This window comes from Furipterus horrens, unplaced genomic scaffold (assembly GCF_987537825.1).
Source record: "Furipterus horrens unplaced genomic scaffold, mFurHor1.1.pri manual_scaffold_2, whole genome shotgun sequence".
NCBI lineage: Eukaryota > Metazoa > Chordata > Mammalia > Chiroptera > Furipteridae > Furipterus > Furipterus horrens.
In genome coordinates, this window is record NW_028327172.1 from 22,013,423 (window position 1) to 22,033,582 (window position 20,160).

The window sequence follows — 20,160 nt, forward strand, 5'->3', positions numbered from 1 at the left end:
CAAATTAGTAATAAAAGAATACCAAAAACAACAAACACCAAAACCTACTAGGAAACAGACAAAAAAAACTATCATTCTTAATAATTTCTGGATTAAAAAGGCAATCAAAACTGTAATGACAAAGCATTTAGAGTGGTCAGTGAGAGCATCACACATTGAAACCAGAGGGGCAGAGATAGAATGTGGTACAAAAAGAATACCAACACTTTAATGCCATTAGTTAGAAAGCAAATACAAACATTAACTAAGTACTAAATTCAAGAAGCCAAAGAGAGAATATTAAATTGAACCCAGGTAAGATAGGAAAAAGAACTGACAAAGCAGAAATTAAGAAAAAGTAAGTAAAAAATGGTAACAGGGACAAGCAAAGGACATTGGTTCCTTGAAAAGAATCATTAAATAGGCAAACTTTTCACAGACTGATCAGCAAAAAGATTCAAATAATCATTTAGAGCAAGAAAGCTCATAAATACAGAGAGATTAAAAACTTATGAGGGAATACTATGTACAATTTTATAACAACTGACTTTAAAATTAATTGAAAGAGATGATTTTCCTAGAAAATATACCTTTCTTAAATTTACCCAGCTAGATATAACTACCCCAGGAAAAACAATGCAAAGTCTCAGATATATTCTTAGAAAGTTTAAAAATCCCCATCATGTGGTAAATTTCTTCAATTTAAAAGATTAGAATATTCCTGAATACAAATAAGACTAAACAAACAAACAAACAAACCTAGGAGCAGCTACTTTCATTTGTGAATCAAGGTGTAAAAATCCCAAATAAAAAAACTTTAAATCTTACAAGGGTTAAAATAATTCATCATGACCAAGTAGAGTAAATGGTAGTTTTTTGTTTTGTTTTTTTTAAATAGTTCATCTCTGGCTGGTGTGGCTCAGTAGATTGGGCACCAGCCTGCGAACCAAAAGGTCACAGGTTCGATCCCAGTCAGGGCACATGCCTGGCAACTGAAGCAACCGATTGATGTATCTCTCACACATCTATGTTTCTCTCCCCCTCTTGCCCTCTCTCTAAAAACAAACAAACAAACAAATAAATTTTTAAAATGGTTCAGCATTAGGAAACCAACTGAATTAATAGTTAAAAACTTTCTGACAAAGAGAACTCCAGGTCTAGATGGTTCACTAGCAAATTCAACCAAACATTTGTGGGAGAAATAACACTACCAAATCCTTTACAGAAAATACAAAAGTGGAACACTCCCTAACTCATTTATGGAATCAACAATAATGAGATACCAGAACCAGATAAAGGCACCACAAAAAGAAAAGTACATACTAATATCCATTGTAAACACGGATGCAAAAAAATTAGAAAACTGACTTCATCCATGTATCAAAAAATATATCAAAGTCAGTGGAGTTTACTTTGGGAATGCAAGGCCACAACTTTATTTCAAAATCAATGTAATTCACCATATTGACAGACTAAATAAGAAAATCATAATTATTTCAACAGGTAAAGAAAAAGCATTTGACAAAATTCAACCTCCACTCATTATAAAAGCTGTCAGCAAACTAAAAAATGTAAGGCACTTCTGTAACCAACAGTTAACATCATACTTAATGGTGAGATTGATTTCTTTCCCCCAAAGATCAAGAACATGATCAGGATGTCCAAACTTACCACTCTCATTAAATATTGTATAGGAAATCCTAGCCTGTGTATTAAGACAGGAACTAAAAAATCATGAGATTGGAAAAGGAGAAATAAATCTAACTGCAAATGACATCATGTCCTACGTAAAAAATCCTATGTACTCTAAAAGAAAAAGTCCTAGAATGAGTTGGACAGATGCACAGGATTTAAAAATTAACATATAAAAATCAACTTTATTTTTATAATCTACCAAGGAAAAACTGGAATTTGAAAACTTTAAAAAGTATAAATTATAATAAATAGCACCCTCAAAATATTCCAGAATATACCTAACAAAGCACATACAGGACCTATATGCCAAAAACTACACAAATGACTAGTGAAAGAAATTAAAGATGTTCATAAATTGTTAAGACTCAATATATTGGTGGGTTTTTTTAAAGGTTTTATTTATTTATTTTTAGAGAGAGGGGAAGTGAGAAAGAGAGGGAGAGAAACATGGATGTGAAGAGAAACATCGATAAGACTGCCTCTTACATCCCCAGCTGGGGAACTGGCCTGCCACACAGGCATGTGCCCTCACTGGGAATCAAGCCGGGAATTGAATAGGCGATTTTTGGTTGCAGGGCTGACACCCACCGTGCCACACCAGTCAGGGCAAGACTCAATATACTGTTAGCAGTTCAGTTTTCTTCAAATTGCTAGAGATCCAAGGAAATCAAAATCCTGGCAGGAGTTTCTGTAGATGCCAAGAGCTGACTGGAAATTTTATATGGAAATGGAAAGGAACTAAAAGTAGGCAAAACAATTTAGAAAAAGACAAATTTGGAGTATTCACACTGCCTTATTTCAAGACTTACTGTTAAGCTACAGCAATTAATACACTGTGGTGGTGGTGAAAGCATGAACACATAGGTCAACATAGCAGAACCGAGTCCCGAAATATTCATATAAACACAACTAATTTTCACAAAGGTGCAAAGGCAATCAAATGGAAAAAGGATTGTACTGGAAAAGCTGGACTTCTATATGTAAAAAAAGTAACTTCAACCCATACCTTGTATCTTATACAAAATCAAATCAAAAGGGATCATAGGCTTAAATATAAAATGCAACTTTCAAACTTCTAGAAGAAAACAGGAGAATATTTTTTTGACCATGGGTTAGACGAAAAGCATTAATCATAAAAGAAAAAATGAATAAATTAGACCTCATCACACTTTAAAACTTCTGCCCTTTAGAGATATTTAAGGGCTGTGGGAATTTAAAGGACATGAACACTAATTCTGCCTAGATTAACTTCCACAAAGTGACTTTGAAGATGGTCTTCAAAGATAGCTAAGTGTCCGCTGGGATAAAAAATGGAGAGGAGGCAGAGAAAAACCTGTTGAAAGACTCACCATTGTGAAGGAGCTCACAGGTCCAAAGGACAATGAGAAATTCAGTTGTCACAGAAGAGGTAAAGTAGAAAGAGTGAGGCCAGAGAGTAATATATGGAAAGGGAGAATTTAACATATTTCTCTTTCTTCCCATTAAACTTAAAGCAAGAAGTATTTAAAAGTAAAGAAATAACAATCAGTTTTCCTTTTTTATAAAGATAAATCTGATGATAATGTGGCGGGTGGACTGGTACAGAAACTGGTGGGAAGAATTCTAATGAGAAATCTGTTGCAGTAATCCCAGCAAGAGATGAGTTCTTGCAGATGAGCAATGGGGATAGAGAATTTCAAAGACCTAATAGTAAGGATTGGGTTGACGGTGATGCCTTTAACTAAAGATAATACCAGTTATCTGAAAGAATCTATTTTTAGGCACATTTTAGAATAGAAATTACAAAAGGTTTATTCTAGGAATGTAAGAGAATATTATAATAGTAATTGCAAAGAACTCTGAATTGAGGTAGAGGAGGGTAAAATCTTACTAGGATCAGCCACATCCATAAATGTCTTTGACTGTCACACTGACCTTCCACTAGGCTAATTTCCCTGCATAACAAAATAGGAATTCTTTAGAAATATACTAGGAGATAGTTATGCTAATAGATCATTTGGAATATCATTTGCTTCATGTCACTTTAGTAGTTTAGGCAGTCTCAAGTCTGGAAAGAAGCTAAGAAGTACATCACAAAAGAGGTTACAGACCCACAAGCCACTTCAAAATGTCTCAGATTAGACAAGTCTGGATAGCATACCATGTAAGTTAGGCTGCATGTAGTAATGAAAAGCCAAGATAGAAACAGAACTACTCAACCTTAAACCCACAGCTTTCCTACAGGCAAGGAACATTAATAAAAAAAAGTCGCTAAGATACCTACCTATGCATTTTTGCCCTGCAAATTTATTTGCAGACCTGCCTCAAATGAAAAAAGCTTAAACCTAGTTTTAGAGCCATAAAAATAGTGGAAAGCCATAATTATGAATCTAAATTTTAAAACTTTACCTGTTTTCTTTTTTTTATCAGAAGTAGCATCCAGAGTAGTTAAGGTAGTAGAGGCGCTTTGATAAATATCCTGACTGCATACTCCAGGATCATCTTCATCAGAAGAAAATGAAGATAAATGTTCTGAGTTTTTAAGTTCCTTAACTTTTTCTGATGGACTGTTAGCCCCAGTTTCAGACACTAAAGGTGTGGGTGTTGTGGATGAAGTCTTTGGAAATGGTGGGGGACAAAATGTGCGAACAATCTGGTTCCCTGGTCGTCTAGTCCTGTTAGGCATTCGTACAGCAAGAGTGGAAAACTGCTGCTTGGGCCCAGATTTCAGAAAATCTAAGAAGGAGGCAATAAATCCTGTTTTGACTTCTGGCTGTTTTTCCTCTACTTCTTTGATCTTCTGTCTCATTTTTTCTTGATGCTGATAAACATCATGGCAGCCTTCGGAGGGAGGAGGAGTATATGGCGAATATATATCTGTTCCCCTTGGGTTCTGGCGTTTCCCTTGGGCAAGTCTTTTCAGCTGTTTCTGATTACTATTGTCTTCCTCTTTAGTTTGCCCTTTCCCTTTAGTTTTTTTCTTCTGAAGGTTAAAATGCATTAAATCGTGGTTTTCTTCTTCAATCTTGACACTAACTGCCTCCCCAGGTTGGGCCACGGCCAACAGTGCAAGTGCACTCCTAGTTGGGTTCACTGACACACCACTGTCATCACCTCCTAAGGTGAATTCACTTTCTGACGTAGCACTTTCTCCACTTATACTTCTACTACTAGAAACAAACTCTTGGTTTCTGTTATTATTTAATGAACTATCAACAGGAACCTCACAATCATCTTCAGATTCGTGATTGGTAGCAGACTGTTTCTTGAATGGGCCAGAACTTTGCTCCTGGACCTCATGATTTGGTCCAGCCACTGGTGAAGAGAGTTTAGGTGCTTTATTTTGACCAGGTGTTTCAATGTGCTGTTGATCAAGAGTCATTTTTGACTGAAGGGTAGGTACTGGTGAAAGGTTTACCGTAACTTGACTTCCATTTAGGGAAATATCATTTAAATTCTGTGGCTTTCCTACTGTAGCTGTTAGAGAGTTAAAATCTGAACTCACATGCCCGACATCTAATGACTGCTGGAAATGAGATTTAGAATCACCGTCTTCAACAGCTGGAATGGTTTCATTTGAAGTTGACTTGGAAAAATCAGAAGGTGTAACCCCACAAGCAGCAGCCGTAGCTGCTAAGATATCATCTACATTTGATAAAATATTTCTTTCATCATTGAGAAGCATTGCCTCTGGGAAACATATTGACCCAAGGGAAACAAAATGATTCTTTGAATCATGTTGATTTGTTTCACTAAAGGGACCCTTTGTCGTTAAATGTTGTAAAGGTTTTGAAGACTCAGTGAGGTCCATTTTCATAATTTCGGAATTTTGAGTATGGAGTTGCTGCTGAGAATGATCACCATTGCTCTGAATAATAGAACCATCCATTTGAAGAAAAGGATGTACTATTTGTTGAGGACTTGGAACACGCTGTACTTGTAAAGACGCCTTGACTTGTCCTAAACCTGCCTGAAGTATTGACTGCTGAAGAATTTGTAAATCACAGGCAGAATCTAGAAGGATCTGTGTATTAGGAAGAGATGCCTGATGGCCATGCACTAAAGCATGATTTGGAATTTGAATCTGAGATGAAGCGTTAACAATTTGATCATGTTGCTCCTGAACCTTGGCTTCATGAACTTTATGTATAAGAGAGTGCTGCTGGTTTAGGTCTTTATTATTCAACCTTATTTGTGAAGTTTGCATTAAATCAGTTGCCTTCTTAATATCAAGGGTTGCTGCATTATTGACTTGGCCAATTTGTTGGTTAAGTTGTGTCACTGAACCAACCATGCATTCTTCTTTTTTTGAACCCTGTAGAGCAATTCCAACAACTTGATCTTCAATATGGGAATTACTTCTGATTACGCTCTGAGAGTATCTGTCATCTGCCTTTGACACCTTATAAGCTGATTCTTGAACATTAATTTCCCCATCAGATAGATTTTGGGTTGATGACTCAAGAGATACCTGTGGCTGTAATACCTGTAACTCTTGCATTGGAAAATCATCGTCTTGCTTTGAAGAAGTATACACATTTGAGTCAAGTTTTCTTTCAGCATAAGACTTTGGATCAGGGGAAGGTATGTTATTCTGTAATGTCTGACAATGAGTAGGAGACGTAAAAGATGATGACTGGACAGCAGGCAAAAACTTTTGGGACTGGGGAGATGATGACCCTTGAGCCTGAGCATTTTGGGAAGAATGCATAGAAATATAATTCTGGGTTGTGCTAGAATCTGGCAAACTCTGAGCCCGAGAGGCGGAAGAATAAGAAAGAGAAGGGGCTGTTAATGTTAGGGACTGCCCCGACGCATAGCTTTCTGAAGGACTAACAACTGACAAAACTTGTGATTGAGATGAATAATTAACCTGTGTCTGGCTAACTGGTGACAAACCCTGAGAATGACCAGATGAATAACTTTGAGACTGGCTACCTGAAGATAGATCTCTTGTTTGAGCAGGGTAATTCTCATTTGTAACTGAAGATAATACCTCTTGCTGATTAGAAGAATAATTAAGTGTCTGATTTTCAGAAGTTATAGTCTGAGATGAGCCAGAAAAAGTCAACGTTTTATATAAGGATGGCAACTTTTCAGCTTTGCTGGACCTATACACCTGTGAATGAACAATAGATGGCACATTATGTGGCTGTACTAAACCATAATTTTGGGACTGACTAACGGATAAAAGGCTAGGTAGTTGCGCTGTAGAATAAATTTGTGCTTGGCCCGATATTACAGAACTCTGGTTGTGTAAAGGTTTGGAATAGCTTAGTGTTTGCACAGGAGGAATTATACTTTGAGGTTTTGGGGTCTTAGTTGATGTGAGTGGTTGTTTTGTAGAACAGCTTTTCACGTTTGTAGTGGAAGGAGGATACCCTGATGATGGAATTGCAGATGAATAAGACTGAGCAAGTTCCACTGAGACCTGAGAGGTCTTCTGCTGCAATTCTCCATTGCTCACCTGAGTGGACTCTCCAATTGGGCTACAGGATAAAGATGATTGCCTGCTTGTTTCCTGAAAATTAACTACATTTGCATTTGATAGATAACTATGTAAGGAATGCTGTGAACCAGTCAGTTGTGCCTGAATAGATTGGGTACCTGAAGGCCGCTGATGGTGTTTAATAACACTACATTCTCGAAGAAGAGCTCTTTCAATGGAAGCAGAAGAATTAGTAAAAAGAGTAGAACTGTAGGCTTGAGGAGTTTGCTGAGTTCCCCCAAGTGCTGAAGGCAACAAACTGAACTGAGGTTGTAAAAGATGGGGTGCAGACTCTTGAGCTGAGCGATACGTTGAGGACTGAGGTGGTATGCTGTTACTTAATACAGAACTGCCCAGGCGCTCAAATGCCAAAGCAGTTGGAACAGTTCCCTGGGAAGTTTTGATTTGTAGCAAAGGGTCATGAGGACTTAAAATTCCATTTGATGTAGTGTTAAAAGTTGAATCCTGAAGCACCAAAGGTGAGGTGGTGGCAAAGTTTCTATTGCTGAAGGTGGTGGGATGCTGATAAGCAGAGAGGGCAGAAGGTGGAAGTGTTCCAGTGGTTGGCAAAGGTCCAGTAACAAACAGCTCAGTTGCTGCTGAGGAATGCATACCTGTGAAGAGAAAACACGAAGATATTTATGCAATTACAGCACACTTATATATATACATATATATATGTTTTCATAGTAGATAATTATATAACCTTCAACCCATCAAAACTTTTATAAGACTGACAAATCTACATGTAAATTCTAAAAACTGCATTTCAAAATAGCTTTCTTTCCTTTTTTAAAAAAGATTTTATTTTCAGAGAGAAGGGAAGTGAGGGAGAAAGAAAGGGAGAGAAATATTGATTGGCTACCTCTTGCACACCCCAACTAGGGACGTGGCCCACAACCCAGGCATGTGCCCTGACCAGGAATCCGGTGACCCTTTAGTTCACAGGCTGGTGCTGCAACCACTGAGCCACACCAGCCAGGGATAACTAGCTTTCTTAAAGCAAAAACAAAGTTACAGGTATCAACAATCATACCTATAATTGTTATATAAATATGAGTTTATATATAGTTAGACAAAGCCAATTAAGAAACCAGTAAAAATGTGCATAATCTCTGATTAATTTACCCAATGCAAGACACCAATGAAGAAACTAAAATATTCAAAACATTAAAGTTGAAACTAGCTCTGGCTGGTGTGGCTCAGTGGATTGAGTGCCGGCATGAGAACAAAAGAGTCACCGGTTTGATTGCCAGTCAGGGCACATGCCTGGGTTGCGGGTCAGGTCCCCCGTTAGGGGTGCATGAGGCAACCACACACTGATGTTTCTCTCCCTCTCTTTGTTCCTCCCTTCCCCTCGCTCTAAAAATAAATAAAATTAAAAAAAAAAAAAAGATTGAAACTAAATTGCCTACATTTAACATGATAAATAAATCTCACAATAATAGGTTAACGTTGCAAAGTTTCTTTTATCAAAATATATGCACTTAAAAAAACTCTTGCATTTCAAGTTTTTACTTCCTATGATAACTTTCAACAGCAAAAGATGCATGTTTATCATAAAAGGATAATCAGAAATTAATGAAGTCCTGTCAAGAAGAAATTGCCAGGCAGAGGGGGGCAAAGGGAAAAATATTGGGACAACTGTAATAGCATAATCAATAAAATATACTTTAAAAAGAAGAAGAAATCAACATTTCAAGACAGCATTCTAGCCATATACAGCTAGAGTAAAAAAAATGTATACCCTTATGATCCAAAAGTTCCACATTTAGAAATTTAACCTATGGAAATACGAGGGGGGCCCCCCAAAACCTGGAATTATCTTCTGGAAGGTGGGTCCCTTGTAGTACAGGCCTCCCCTGTTAGGTGAGAGTTTTCTAGGAACCTATCTGTATCCGTGCACCAGCTGGTGCTGTTGTGAGAGGCTGCATTTGGCTTCAGTGAATTTATTTTGAACACTCTTTCAACACGTTTACCCATTTCATGATGGGTGATTTACAAGTGCATATGCCCACACTGCACTGAGTGTGTAGCAGTTTTTGACCAAAATCAGCATGACCCCCAATGCCCCACCCTCTCTGTTCACCCAATCTAGCCCCTAAGGGACATTTTTTTGTTTCCCGGGGTGAAAATGTCCCCAAAGGAAACAGTTTAAGTGGAACAAAAAAATGACAGGAGTACTAAAAGGCGTCAAAATCGACAAGTTCAAAAACTGTTTTGAGCAGTGGAAAAAAAATGCCTTGATAGATGTATTGCATCAAATGGAGAGTATGTTGAATGTGACTGATGTTTAGACATGTAAGAAATTTTTATAAATAAATTTGGGGTTTTTTTGGGGTCCCCCCTCATAAGTGGACACAAAGACATTTATACAAGATATTCACTACAGTTATTGTATGTAATAATAAGTAAAAACAACCTAAATGTTCATCAATAGGGGATTGATCAAATAATGACAGCATATCCTAATAGTATTGTTGCTATGAACAAACATAGATCAGCTGTATATTTTGATATACAAAGACATCAATAGGGAGTAAGTACCAAACTGTTAAATCTTCTTTAAAAAAGTGGAACTGTTATTAGAAATGATTGCTTTCCATTTTATAGACACTTGTATAGTTTACATGCTTTTTAGTGAGCTTCTGTTTAAAAATATTTTTTTACTTTGGAAAAATGGGGGGAAAGATTCTCTAGCCCTTTCAAAAACATTCTTTTCTCACTTCGTTCCATTAATGTCAAAAAAGTATTACTACTGCAAGGACAGAAAATATCTAGTGACACTTAAAAGAATAAATAACACTTATAATTAATGGTTAAAATAATATAATCATAGGAACCAGAATAGAAAGTCTAAATGAATATGTGTAATGCAAAATTATTCCACGAAGCAAAAGATGAAGCTATTGTGTTTTTTAATATCCTGTTTTATTATCTCCTTGGAAGCAGAAAAAAATGCTGAGACATACTGAGGAGCTCCGTTAATGGAATTTACATCGGAATGACAAAATCCTACTTCCTACAGCTATCATTTACAAATATCTTCTCAAATATGCTATGACATCTTATTCTTTAAAATAAAACCTTAAGAATGAACCTTCCTGTCATCCTGCAAAGAATAAAAACACATACAAATAACTGTGCATGAGAAACAGTTGAAAAATAACATTACAAAGAGCACATAAATGGGCACAACACAGGGTGTGGCAAAAGTAGGTTTACAGTTATGATTATATGAAACAGTGTATTCTTATTTACTAATTACCATATTATTTTCCATATGAACAACTGTAAACCTACTTTTGCTCCACTCTGTATAATATTAATTTGTTATGATTTTTATTAAAGAGTGATTCAGTCTTTTCAATTAAGGATAAGTTTACGTAACTTTAATGATGAAATCAGTCCCATAACTGTTTTTGACTATACCACCTACCTGGCCTGCAGTCACTAAAATAAGTGAAATTTAATCTTTCACCAAAAACAAACAAACAAAAAAATCTCTATAAAAAAATTTTGTAAAGTGATGGGTGTATAAATTAACTGAATGAGGAGGAATTCTTTCACAATGTAAATGTGTATTAAATCATCACAAGGTATACTTTAAATATCTTATTATAGTCAATAAAGCTGAAATGGGAAAAAAATTAATCTTTACTCCTCTCAAGTATAAAGAACTACAATTGACCCTTAAACAACACAGGTCTGAACTGCATGGGTTTACTTATATGAGAATTTTAAAAATAAATACTGTTAATGTACTTTTTCTTCAAGATTTTCCTTAACATTTTCTCTAGTTTAAGAATACAGTACATAACATATATAACACATAAAATGTGTTAATCAACTATGTTATTGGTTAAGGCTTCCAGTCAATAGTAGGCTATTAGTAGTTAAGTTTTAGGGGAGTCAAAGGTTACATGCAACATAGGGAATACAGTCAATATTGTAATAACTATGTATGATGATACCAGGTGAGTAATAATATTATTGAGGGGACCACTTCATGAATTATATAAATATGTAACCATTATGCTATACACATGAAGCTAATATAAAATAATATTGACTATAATTGAAAAAAAGTAAATTATGTTTTCTTTTAAAAATAAAGTGATATGTGGATTTTCAACTGTGCAGGAGGTCAATGCACCCCTAACACCCACATTTTTCAAGGGTCAACTGTACTTAAATTGCCAAATGAAAACTTTACTTCTAGGGGTTATCTTTAATAATTATCGACCCTCTTCAACTCGGTTTTTATCACAGTGCTATAACTAAATTTCTGCTAGTAACAATTTCTTGAATTTTTTCCAACTTAAAATTGCGAAAAGTTCCAGGTTTCAAAGTTCACTGGAAAATCAATAATTAACTTTACTCTCAGAGACACTACCATAATGGCAAGGCCATACAAAGTATATTCTTGTAAGACTTAAAAATTCTGAAAACAAAGAAATCACCTGTCTGCCAGGATGGAGCCCTGAATTGTGGTAAAAGAGGAGTTCCTGAAGAAGCAGCCTGAGCTGTTCGAGATTCAACAGAAGAGAGAAAGTTCATTACTGAAGATTCCTTAGTGTTAGTGCTGGCACCGTTCACACCAGTATCAAATATTCCAGAAAGACCTACATTTGAGATAAAATATATTCCAAAGTAAAAATGTTATTAATATAAAATTACATTCCTGATTGTATTTTTTTTTAATCTGAAACTTGAGGCCAAGCTCTACAACCCTGATTTATTTTGAAACAGCAAACAAATATTAATTTGATCAAGCATAGTTTTAATTTAAAATCTACCAGACACATGAAAAAAACTCCCAACTAATTAATTATATAAATATCCCTTATCAATAAAATATAGAGCTTTTAATTTCATTTTCATTTAAAAATTTCCTGTGGCGCCGTTATGTCCTGCCACACACTCATAACCCAACATGTTAAAACTGAGCTTTCTTCTTGTTCACTAAATGTACCCAGATTCATGTTATATTTCACATGAGAATTTTTACCGGTTGGCTGAGGTGTGGTAGGATATCCAGGAAGCTGATGAGAGGCTGCAAAAGTCTGTCTCTGAAGGAGATTTGTTTCAGAGAGTGAGGGATGTCCTTCTTCATAGCTTAAACTAGAGGATAATAAAAATAAGTGACCAAAAACACATTACCCAAACTGTATGATCAAAACATTTCTAGAAAACAAAAATTCTAGGAGAGCAGTTATCAAAAGTAGCAGAAGTGTTTGACTAAAATCCTGACCTATAGACTGATACATCAAACCCAGTCTGACAATACTGTCAAAATAGGGAAAGTATATTGAAGATATACTAGGAAGAAAAATAATAAATACTATTTTCCTTATTTCACCTTTTACCACCTGAGAGAGGCAAAACATGTTATGGTGGGAAAAGCAATATCCTGGAAGACAAGAGTTAAATTTATTGTCCAAGCTCAACTCATTGGTGTGATTTCAATAACTGACTCAATTACTGTTGGACTAATTTCCTTATCTGTATGACTATTAGATTAGACAAGATCATCTCTAAGGTACTTCTAACATTCTATGGAATATAATTCAAATAAATCAATCATAAATACTATTTCCCAAAAGCTCACCTAGAAAATTTCAAGCTTGTACATTTTTGATCACTCAGAACAAGATGTTTTCTTCCCTCGATTTTTACTTCAAATATTTTAAACCCAGAAGTTAAAATAGTATAAGGAATAACCCATACACCTGTCACTTAAGATTCAACAGCTGTTAACATTGTTAATTTGTTTTATCATTGTACACACATTTTCTTTTTAACTAAACCATTTAAAGGTAACTTGCTGACATCATGACACCACATTTTTATTTAATTCCTTCAATTGTATCTCCTAAAGATAGGACATTCTCCTATATAAACAATTAGTAGACATGAAGAACCTTAACGTTAAGGCAATAATAGCATGTGCCCTAGTTGGGTAGCTCAGTTGGTTAGTGTCATCCCTATATGCAAGGCTGCGTGTTCAATCTCCAGTCAGGGCATATAAAAGCAGCAACCAATGAATGCATAAGTAAGCAAGCAACAGACTAATGTCTGTCTGTCTGACTGTCTCTCCCCCCTGCCCTCTCTCTTTCTAAAATCCATGAATCAAAAATAAATTTTTTTTGAATAGCATGCAATACAAAGGTCATATAAATTTAGAACAGTGCCCTCACCCTGCCCTTAATTCCAGATCCCCTTTGTCTTGATTTCATGAATTATACACTAACCCAAATTCTGGATTTGTCTGATTGCTACATCATGAGAAGTACATAGTGATGTTTTGTACTTCTTATTGCATAACATGAGGACACACACAATGTCAGTTTGTCTCATTATGGGTGATGCAAAACTGAAAGGTACCGTCAGATCTCTCCATGTAATATTTTTCTCCTTGGAAATTAATATGCAATTTTGAGGTATTGTTTTAACACTGTGTAAATGTCTTGATCCCGAAAGCCAATGATTTTAGACATCATCCACTCAAGATCTTTAATTCAATTATTGCACTGGAGATTGGAAATGGTAGGTTTCTAATTATTTCATTATTTCAATATTTAAAAGCATTCTTCTGTAAAATAAAAGAGCCTTTCCCCCCTTTTTCTCTCTTATGTGTATACTATACTTATATATTTTAATGTTTTTCAGAAATTATATATAAATTATACTTTATAAACACATATCACTGTAGACTCTTTGATGTTCAATTTGTCCCTTTGGTCCTGTCTCCTTTTGATATGTTCTCCTTTGTGCTCAAACACGTCCTTCTAGCACAAGATGTTTCAGGCCCTTTGTACATATTTCCACTGTACCAGACCTGAAACCAACCATTTCTACTAGGACCCCTTTTAGTGGGCAATGGCATTTAGAAATCAAGATCTGGGTATAAGATGTGTTCAATTCCTGAGGTGTCATTCATTGATTCTAGGCCCTTTAGGTGGAGAAAGCTAAGAAAATACTTGTCTTTTTAGATACGAGAATTCATACTGACACCTCTAATTCAAATCCAATATAGTATTCCTCATCTTCCCTCATTTCACATGTGTATCTCCCTTTTCCTAAGATTTGAACCCTAGTTCAGAACTACTTCAATATATTTACTCATCAGCTCTATTTGAAAATACTATAACACAACCTCTACCAAAAACAAATCTGCTAAGTAAAGATCAGTATTTCTTCAGGCTTTCTGTCCCAAGATTATATCCCACTAAGTGTATACAGGTAGAACAGTGATTCAAAAGTAATATATTATTCTTTGTTATAGCTACCTTATTAATTAGATATAGGAATTAGATTTTCTGTTTGAAGATGCGATTTTAGGATCTAAATTTTTTTTTAACTTTAAAAATAAATTTTATTGACATTTACATGCAATAAAGTACACCTATTTTAAGTATACAGTTCAGTGTGTACACATTTTTTGATAAATGTATACACGTAGTATAATCACAATCCCTACCAGCTTGCAGAACATTTCCATCACAACAAAAAGTTTCTCATACCCCTCTGCAGTCAGTTCTCTTTTTTCATCTCATCCCTAGAAAGCCACTAAGTCTAATGTTACTAAAATTTATGCTTGTCTGGTCTAGAACTTCATATAAATGGAACCATAGTATGTACATTTTTATGTCTGGCTCTTTTCATTCAGCATGTTCTTGAGATAAATCCCATGTTGCTGTATACAAGAGTAGTTTGTTCCTTTTCAAAGAGCTGGGTGAATATGACAAAATATGTTTACCTAGTCACCTGGTGGACCTTTAGGTTGTTTTTAGTTAGGGGCCACTATGAATAAACCTGCTGAACATTTGTATGTAAGTCTTTTGTGGATATGTGTCCTCATTTCTCTAAATTAAATATTTGAAGTGGAATTACTGGGTGAGAAAATAGGTGCATGTATTATTTTACATTACCATCAACAATGAATGAAAAAAAAAAAAGATATTGCACCAAAAAAACAAAACAAAACAAAACGAAACAATGAATGAAGATTCCAGTTTTGCTTTATATCCTTGTGACCATTTGATCTTTTTCAGTCTTCTGAATATTACCCATTCTAGGTAAGTACAGTGGTGTCTCATTGTGGTTTAATTTGCATTTCCCTAATAACAAATGATGAGAAGCATCTTTTTATGTTTATAAGCTATTCTTTCAGCTTCTCTTGCAATGTTTGTTCAAACTGTTTGCCCTTAAAAAAAAAGGGGGGGGGGAGCATGGCCCAGTGGCTCAGTGGGTTGTTGTCCAGCAGACCAAAAGTTCAGGGCTCGATTCCCAGTTGAGGCATGTACGCGAAGGCAACGAATCAATGCTTCTCTCACACTGATGTCTCCCCCCAACCAAAAAGCAATGAAAAAATGCATCCAGACAAGGCCAGTTTCTCATTACCGTATCTGAACCACTGTAGAATCTCCTTTGAATAAATATGTATTTATTTAATATAGGCTCATGGTAACAGAGCTCTCCCTAGCCCCCAAGGCCTGGATGGGTGGTAGGGAGAGAGACAGAAGATTTTTACAATCCTCCTACATACTCCAAACATTAGAGGAGCAAAAGTCTAGAGAAGAGGAAGGAGCCAAGGGATAAGTCACAAATGCTTCGATCTCCTTCCCAGCCTAGCATAATATTTTTATCTTCCATTCCCTTCCCCAATACTCAAAGTGGGGGATGGACTCAATCTTGACAAGAAGGGTGAGACTTTTGTGAGGGGAAGTATCTTCCTTCAAGAGCTGTCACTTAATTTTTTTTTCTAAATCGACATTTTCCTGAGAAATAGAACAAACCAATACAGATTAATTATTTAGTTAGTTACCACTCTTTACCCTTTTATTCTAGGTCTGAACATTCTTTCCCGAAACTTTCCTAACTTTAATCTAATTTGTTTAACAAAGAAAATTAAGTTTTAAGGCAGATGAGAAAGCTGACACAAAAATCTCATTTAAAATGGCAATTTTTGCAATGAAGATGGTATATGCTCATAAGAAAAAAATGCGCCCTGACTTGTCTGGCTCAGTGGGTTGGGCGTTGTACTGCAAACCAAAAGGTCATCGGTTTGATTCCTGGTCAGGGCACATGCCTGGGTTTCAGGCCAGGTCCCCAGTTGCAGGGTGTGTGAAAAGCAACTGAATGATGTTTCTCTCCCTCTCTTTTTCCCTCCCTCTAAAAGTAAATTTTGAAAATCTTTAAAAAAGAAAAAAATGCTTTTGAATATATTGAGTAACTTATCTTATGGTTTCTTTTCAGATAGAAGTAAGATATACAAATTCTCCTTGCATAGCTTACTATTATGTCCATAATACTTAAGAAATAAAACACATTCCAAGTTTTAAAATCAATTAGCAATAAGTTCCATGAAATGTTAAATCCCAGAAAACAAGCCAGAACTTGCATAGAGTCATAAGTTACTTAAGCACTGAATGAATGATTTTGCCTTAAGTAGTCATATCACTCTCTTCTCTGTGTTAATCTGACCACTGGAAAAAAATATATTCTAATACAATAAAAACAGAATTCTCTTTAGGTTTTGAAAATATTTTTTTCTTACACATATCAACTCTTCATAGTTGAGAAAGATAAGAAAGCCTAGATTAGAAACCAGGAGGCCTAGATTCCAGTCATGATTCTGCAAATAACACGTTTTAAGACTTCAGCAAAGCACATATCTTGAATAGTGCTAGTTTTTCTATTTATGAAGTCTAATGTTCTTTGTATTTCTAATATTGAGTTAAGCTAAATATCTTTACTTTATTTATCACACAGTATTCTTTAGTATAAAATCTGTCTTCGGAATGGTATAGACATAAACACTGAGTTCACTGTGTAGAAGTTTAGCATGTTTGTCCCACTCATAACTTAATATTATTTTATTTTGAACAATCATGGTCTAAGAATTATAAACAAAACTCAAAGCATAAGAATAATCAGCCTTTACTAAAGAATTATTTACCATGAATTTGAAAAAAACAAACCATGAAACAACTATGTAAAACACCTATATAAAAGCACAGGCTTTGGAAATAGGCCACAGGATTCTAATCCAGTTGTTCTTTACGAATTCTGCAACTTGAGGCTAATCACATACTTTTTCTATGTTCTCAGTTTCCTCAACTGCAAAATATGGGTAATAACACCCACTTTCAGAAGGTTGTTGTGACAATACATGATAAAGCATATATAGAGCATTTAGCATAATAGTATGTTTAGCACATTGTTTTCAACCAGTGCTATTATTATTGCATCTAAAGGCGAGGTCTGCATCTATACAACTGACATTCATTGACTGCCAAATATTATGCTAAGAAGCAGAAGATACAAAAATAAATCAGTAAGTAAATACAGAAATATAGCCCATAAATAAGGCTTACCCCTAAGAAATGATACCTGAGTATTGAAAGAGGAGAATTATCCAAGGAAAGAAAAAAAGAATACTTCAGGAAGAGAATACCATATATAAAAACCTGACAATGTGAATAACATGGTTAGTAGGCCTGTACATAATTCTGCATTGTTCTATCAAGGGATGAGGATATGAGTCGGGAGCCAGATTATGGAAAATTTATGCCAAAAAGAGGATCCACATTTTATCTTCAAGGGAATCAAAAGCCTATATAGAATTGTAATCAGTTAAATTATTAAAATTTTATTTTAAAAGAATGTTCTTTAAACAGGGGTGCTCATGAGCATCATCTGGTGGGTTTTTCAAAATATGCACTCCCAGTTCTCACTTCCAGAAGTTATGTATTTGTAATTCTGAGACAGGACCCTACTGAAAAAGCTCATAAGACAATTCTACTACATACTGGCAGTAGATAATCACCATCTTAGAAAGATAATTTGATAAGCAGTATGAAGATCAGAGCAAGCCTGAAGGCAAGAAGGCCAACACCGTACCACAGAAATCAGGTAAAATATTATAATAAGGACAGAAAAGTAGCAATAGTTAGCTACTTGAGAACTCTTAAAAAACAGAAGTGACAAAGTTGGCCAACAAATATTTATGGGGAAAGATGGAGGAATCGTGTGACAGTGCACTGCCCGCACTGCCCATAAGGCTGAACAGATGCTGAAGTCTGATTTGGGATGCATTAAGTTTGAGGTGAGGTGTTCATAAGAGAGTGAGAAATAAGCAAGAGCACTAATGAGCATTCCTACTTAAAACTCAGGAGAAGAAATCTGAGCTGGAAATAATAAATCAGGAATCATATATTACCAGATGGGTATTTCTGAAGTCATGCGACTGGGTGAAACTGCCCAAAAGTGTCTTGAGAAATAGGTTGAGAGCTTTTCTGGCTCCTGAGCTGGCTCTTGTCAGGGTCTGGCTCTGGCTTTCTAGCTCCTGGATGGGCTTTCTTTGGCTATCAGGCTCTTCTTCCTCAAGGATGCCTGGATGACTGTGCTGCAGCTGCCTGCATTTCCCAACAAACAGTATTTTGTATGGGAAGAAAGCCTGAGCACGGCCTAGGATAAGGCTGGCTTGACAGAGGATGGCAGGTTTATTTTTGGGGTATTCTAGCGGGAACAGGCTCTTAGGCTCCCTAAGAGCCTAATTCTTCCAAAATTGTGCAGCTTTTGTATTATGTTGTTTTAGTTTGTAAACTAACCCTATAGAAACTAACAGGGGAAATGATAAGAGAACTCAGGTGTTAAGAGTTTAACCTTAATTTATAGGCTTATGTAATCAAAGCTGTGCTTTATAGGATTAAGTAACCACCTCTGAATCAAGGCTCCTTTACTTTATTACCAAACTTTTGCCTCTGAAATTTTTCCTAGAGGGTGGCAGCAGGCAGCAAAAAAAAAAAAAAAAAAAAAAAAAAAGAAGAAGAAGAAGAAAAGAAATAGGTTGAGAACAGAAGCTATGGGGGACACTACTTTTGGAAGACACAGTGACCAATAAGTCTCTACAAAAAGGGGATGTTAAGTTAACCCTGTGCCAAACCAGAGGAAGAAAAGAGGAGTTATACAAAGGTCTGACGTGGGAAAGTTTGCTATGTAGGGAAGTGGAAGGAAGACCAACATGCTTTGAATGTACTGAGAGGAGGGAAAATGGCAGGCAGATACACTCACTCACCCGAAGAGGCAGTAGGCAAAGGGCAGACATGAAAAGACTTATGGGCACAATAAGGAGTTTGGATTTATTCCAAGTGCAATAGAAAATAACTGAAGGGTTTATTGTATTTTATTTTTTTTAAATCCTCACCTGAGGATAAATTTATTGATTTTAGAGAGAAAGGAAGGGAGGAAGAGAGAAAGAGAAACACTGATCAGTTGCCTCCCATAATCCCCTCAACTGGGGACTGAATAGCTAGGTATGTGACCTGGCCCAGAATCGAATCTGCAACCTTTTGGTGTATGGAACGACACTCCAACCAACTGAACCATCCAGTCAGGGCAACAACTGAAGGGTTTTTTAGGCAAGGGCTGTGACTAAATACACTTTTAAAAGGCGACTCTAGCAGCTACCCACTACAACATTTCCATCAGTTCCCAAACTAAACTTGAAAGCAAAGGGAATCCTAAAATCAAATACACCTATCAGTGTCATAACACCACTTTGCCCTCACATACACATTACCACCCAAGTAGTTCTATATTTGACTAAAAATTACTTTAAAATGTTAGGGATGTAGAGTTTAATAAACTTGGCTACCAACTGCTGAGTAATTTTATAGCAACGTCTCTTAGTTTAGAAGTAAAAATAACAAGGTTGTTGATGATAAAAGACACTCTCCTTAAATCTGACTTTGCAGAAAATCATGGGAAAAGAGATAAATCTACATGTTAAAAATGGTGAACTTTTCAGGATATTAATAGCAATAATAAAAAAAAAATCATAAGTGTTGACAAGGACATGAAGAAACTAAAACCCTCACACATTGCTGGTGGTAATGGAAAACGATGCAGCCATTTTGGAAAACGGATTTGGTAGTTCCTCAAAATGTTAAACACAGAATTACCATATGACCCACCAATTCCACTCCTAGGTATCTACCCAAGGAAATGAA

The 20,160-nt window shown here is 35.8% G+C and overlaps 1 protein-coding gene across 3 annotated transcripts in view; it reads right to left on the bottom strand.

The window, feature by feature from the left end:
• Nucleotides 1-20,160, bottom strand: part of QSER1 (glutamine and serine rich 1) — a 62,590-nt gene that overhangs the window by 33,930 nt on the left and 8,500 nt on the right. For 2 of the 3 annotated variants that reach the window (XM_090262943.1, XM_090262924.1), the window contains exons 2-4: nucleotides 12,153-12,265; nucleotides 11,605-11,766; nucleotides 4,063-7,755 (exon numbers count right to left, since the gene is read on the bottom strand). In XM_090262943.1, coding sequence (XP_090119069.1) covers nucleotides 4,063-7,755; nucleotides 11,605-11,701 — 3,790 coding nt within the window. In that variant the 5' untranslated portion in view covers nucleotides 11,702-11,766; nucleotides 12,153-12,265. Of the gene's footprint in view, nucleotides 1-4,062; nucleotides 7,756-11,604; nucleotides 11,767-12,152; nucleotides 12,266-20,160 lie in introns of those variants that run through there. The other variant, XM_090262935.1, reaches the window with a different exon arrangement.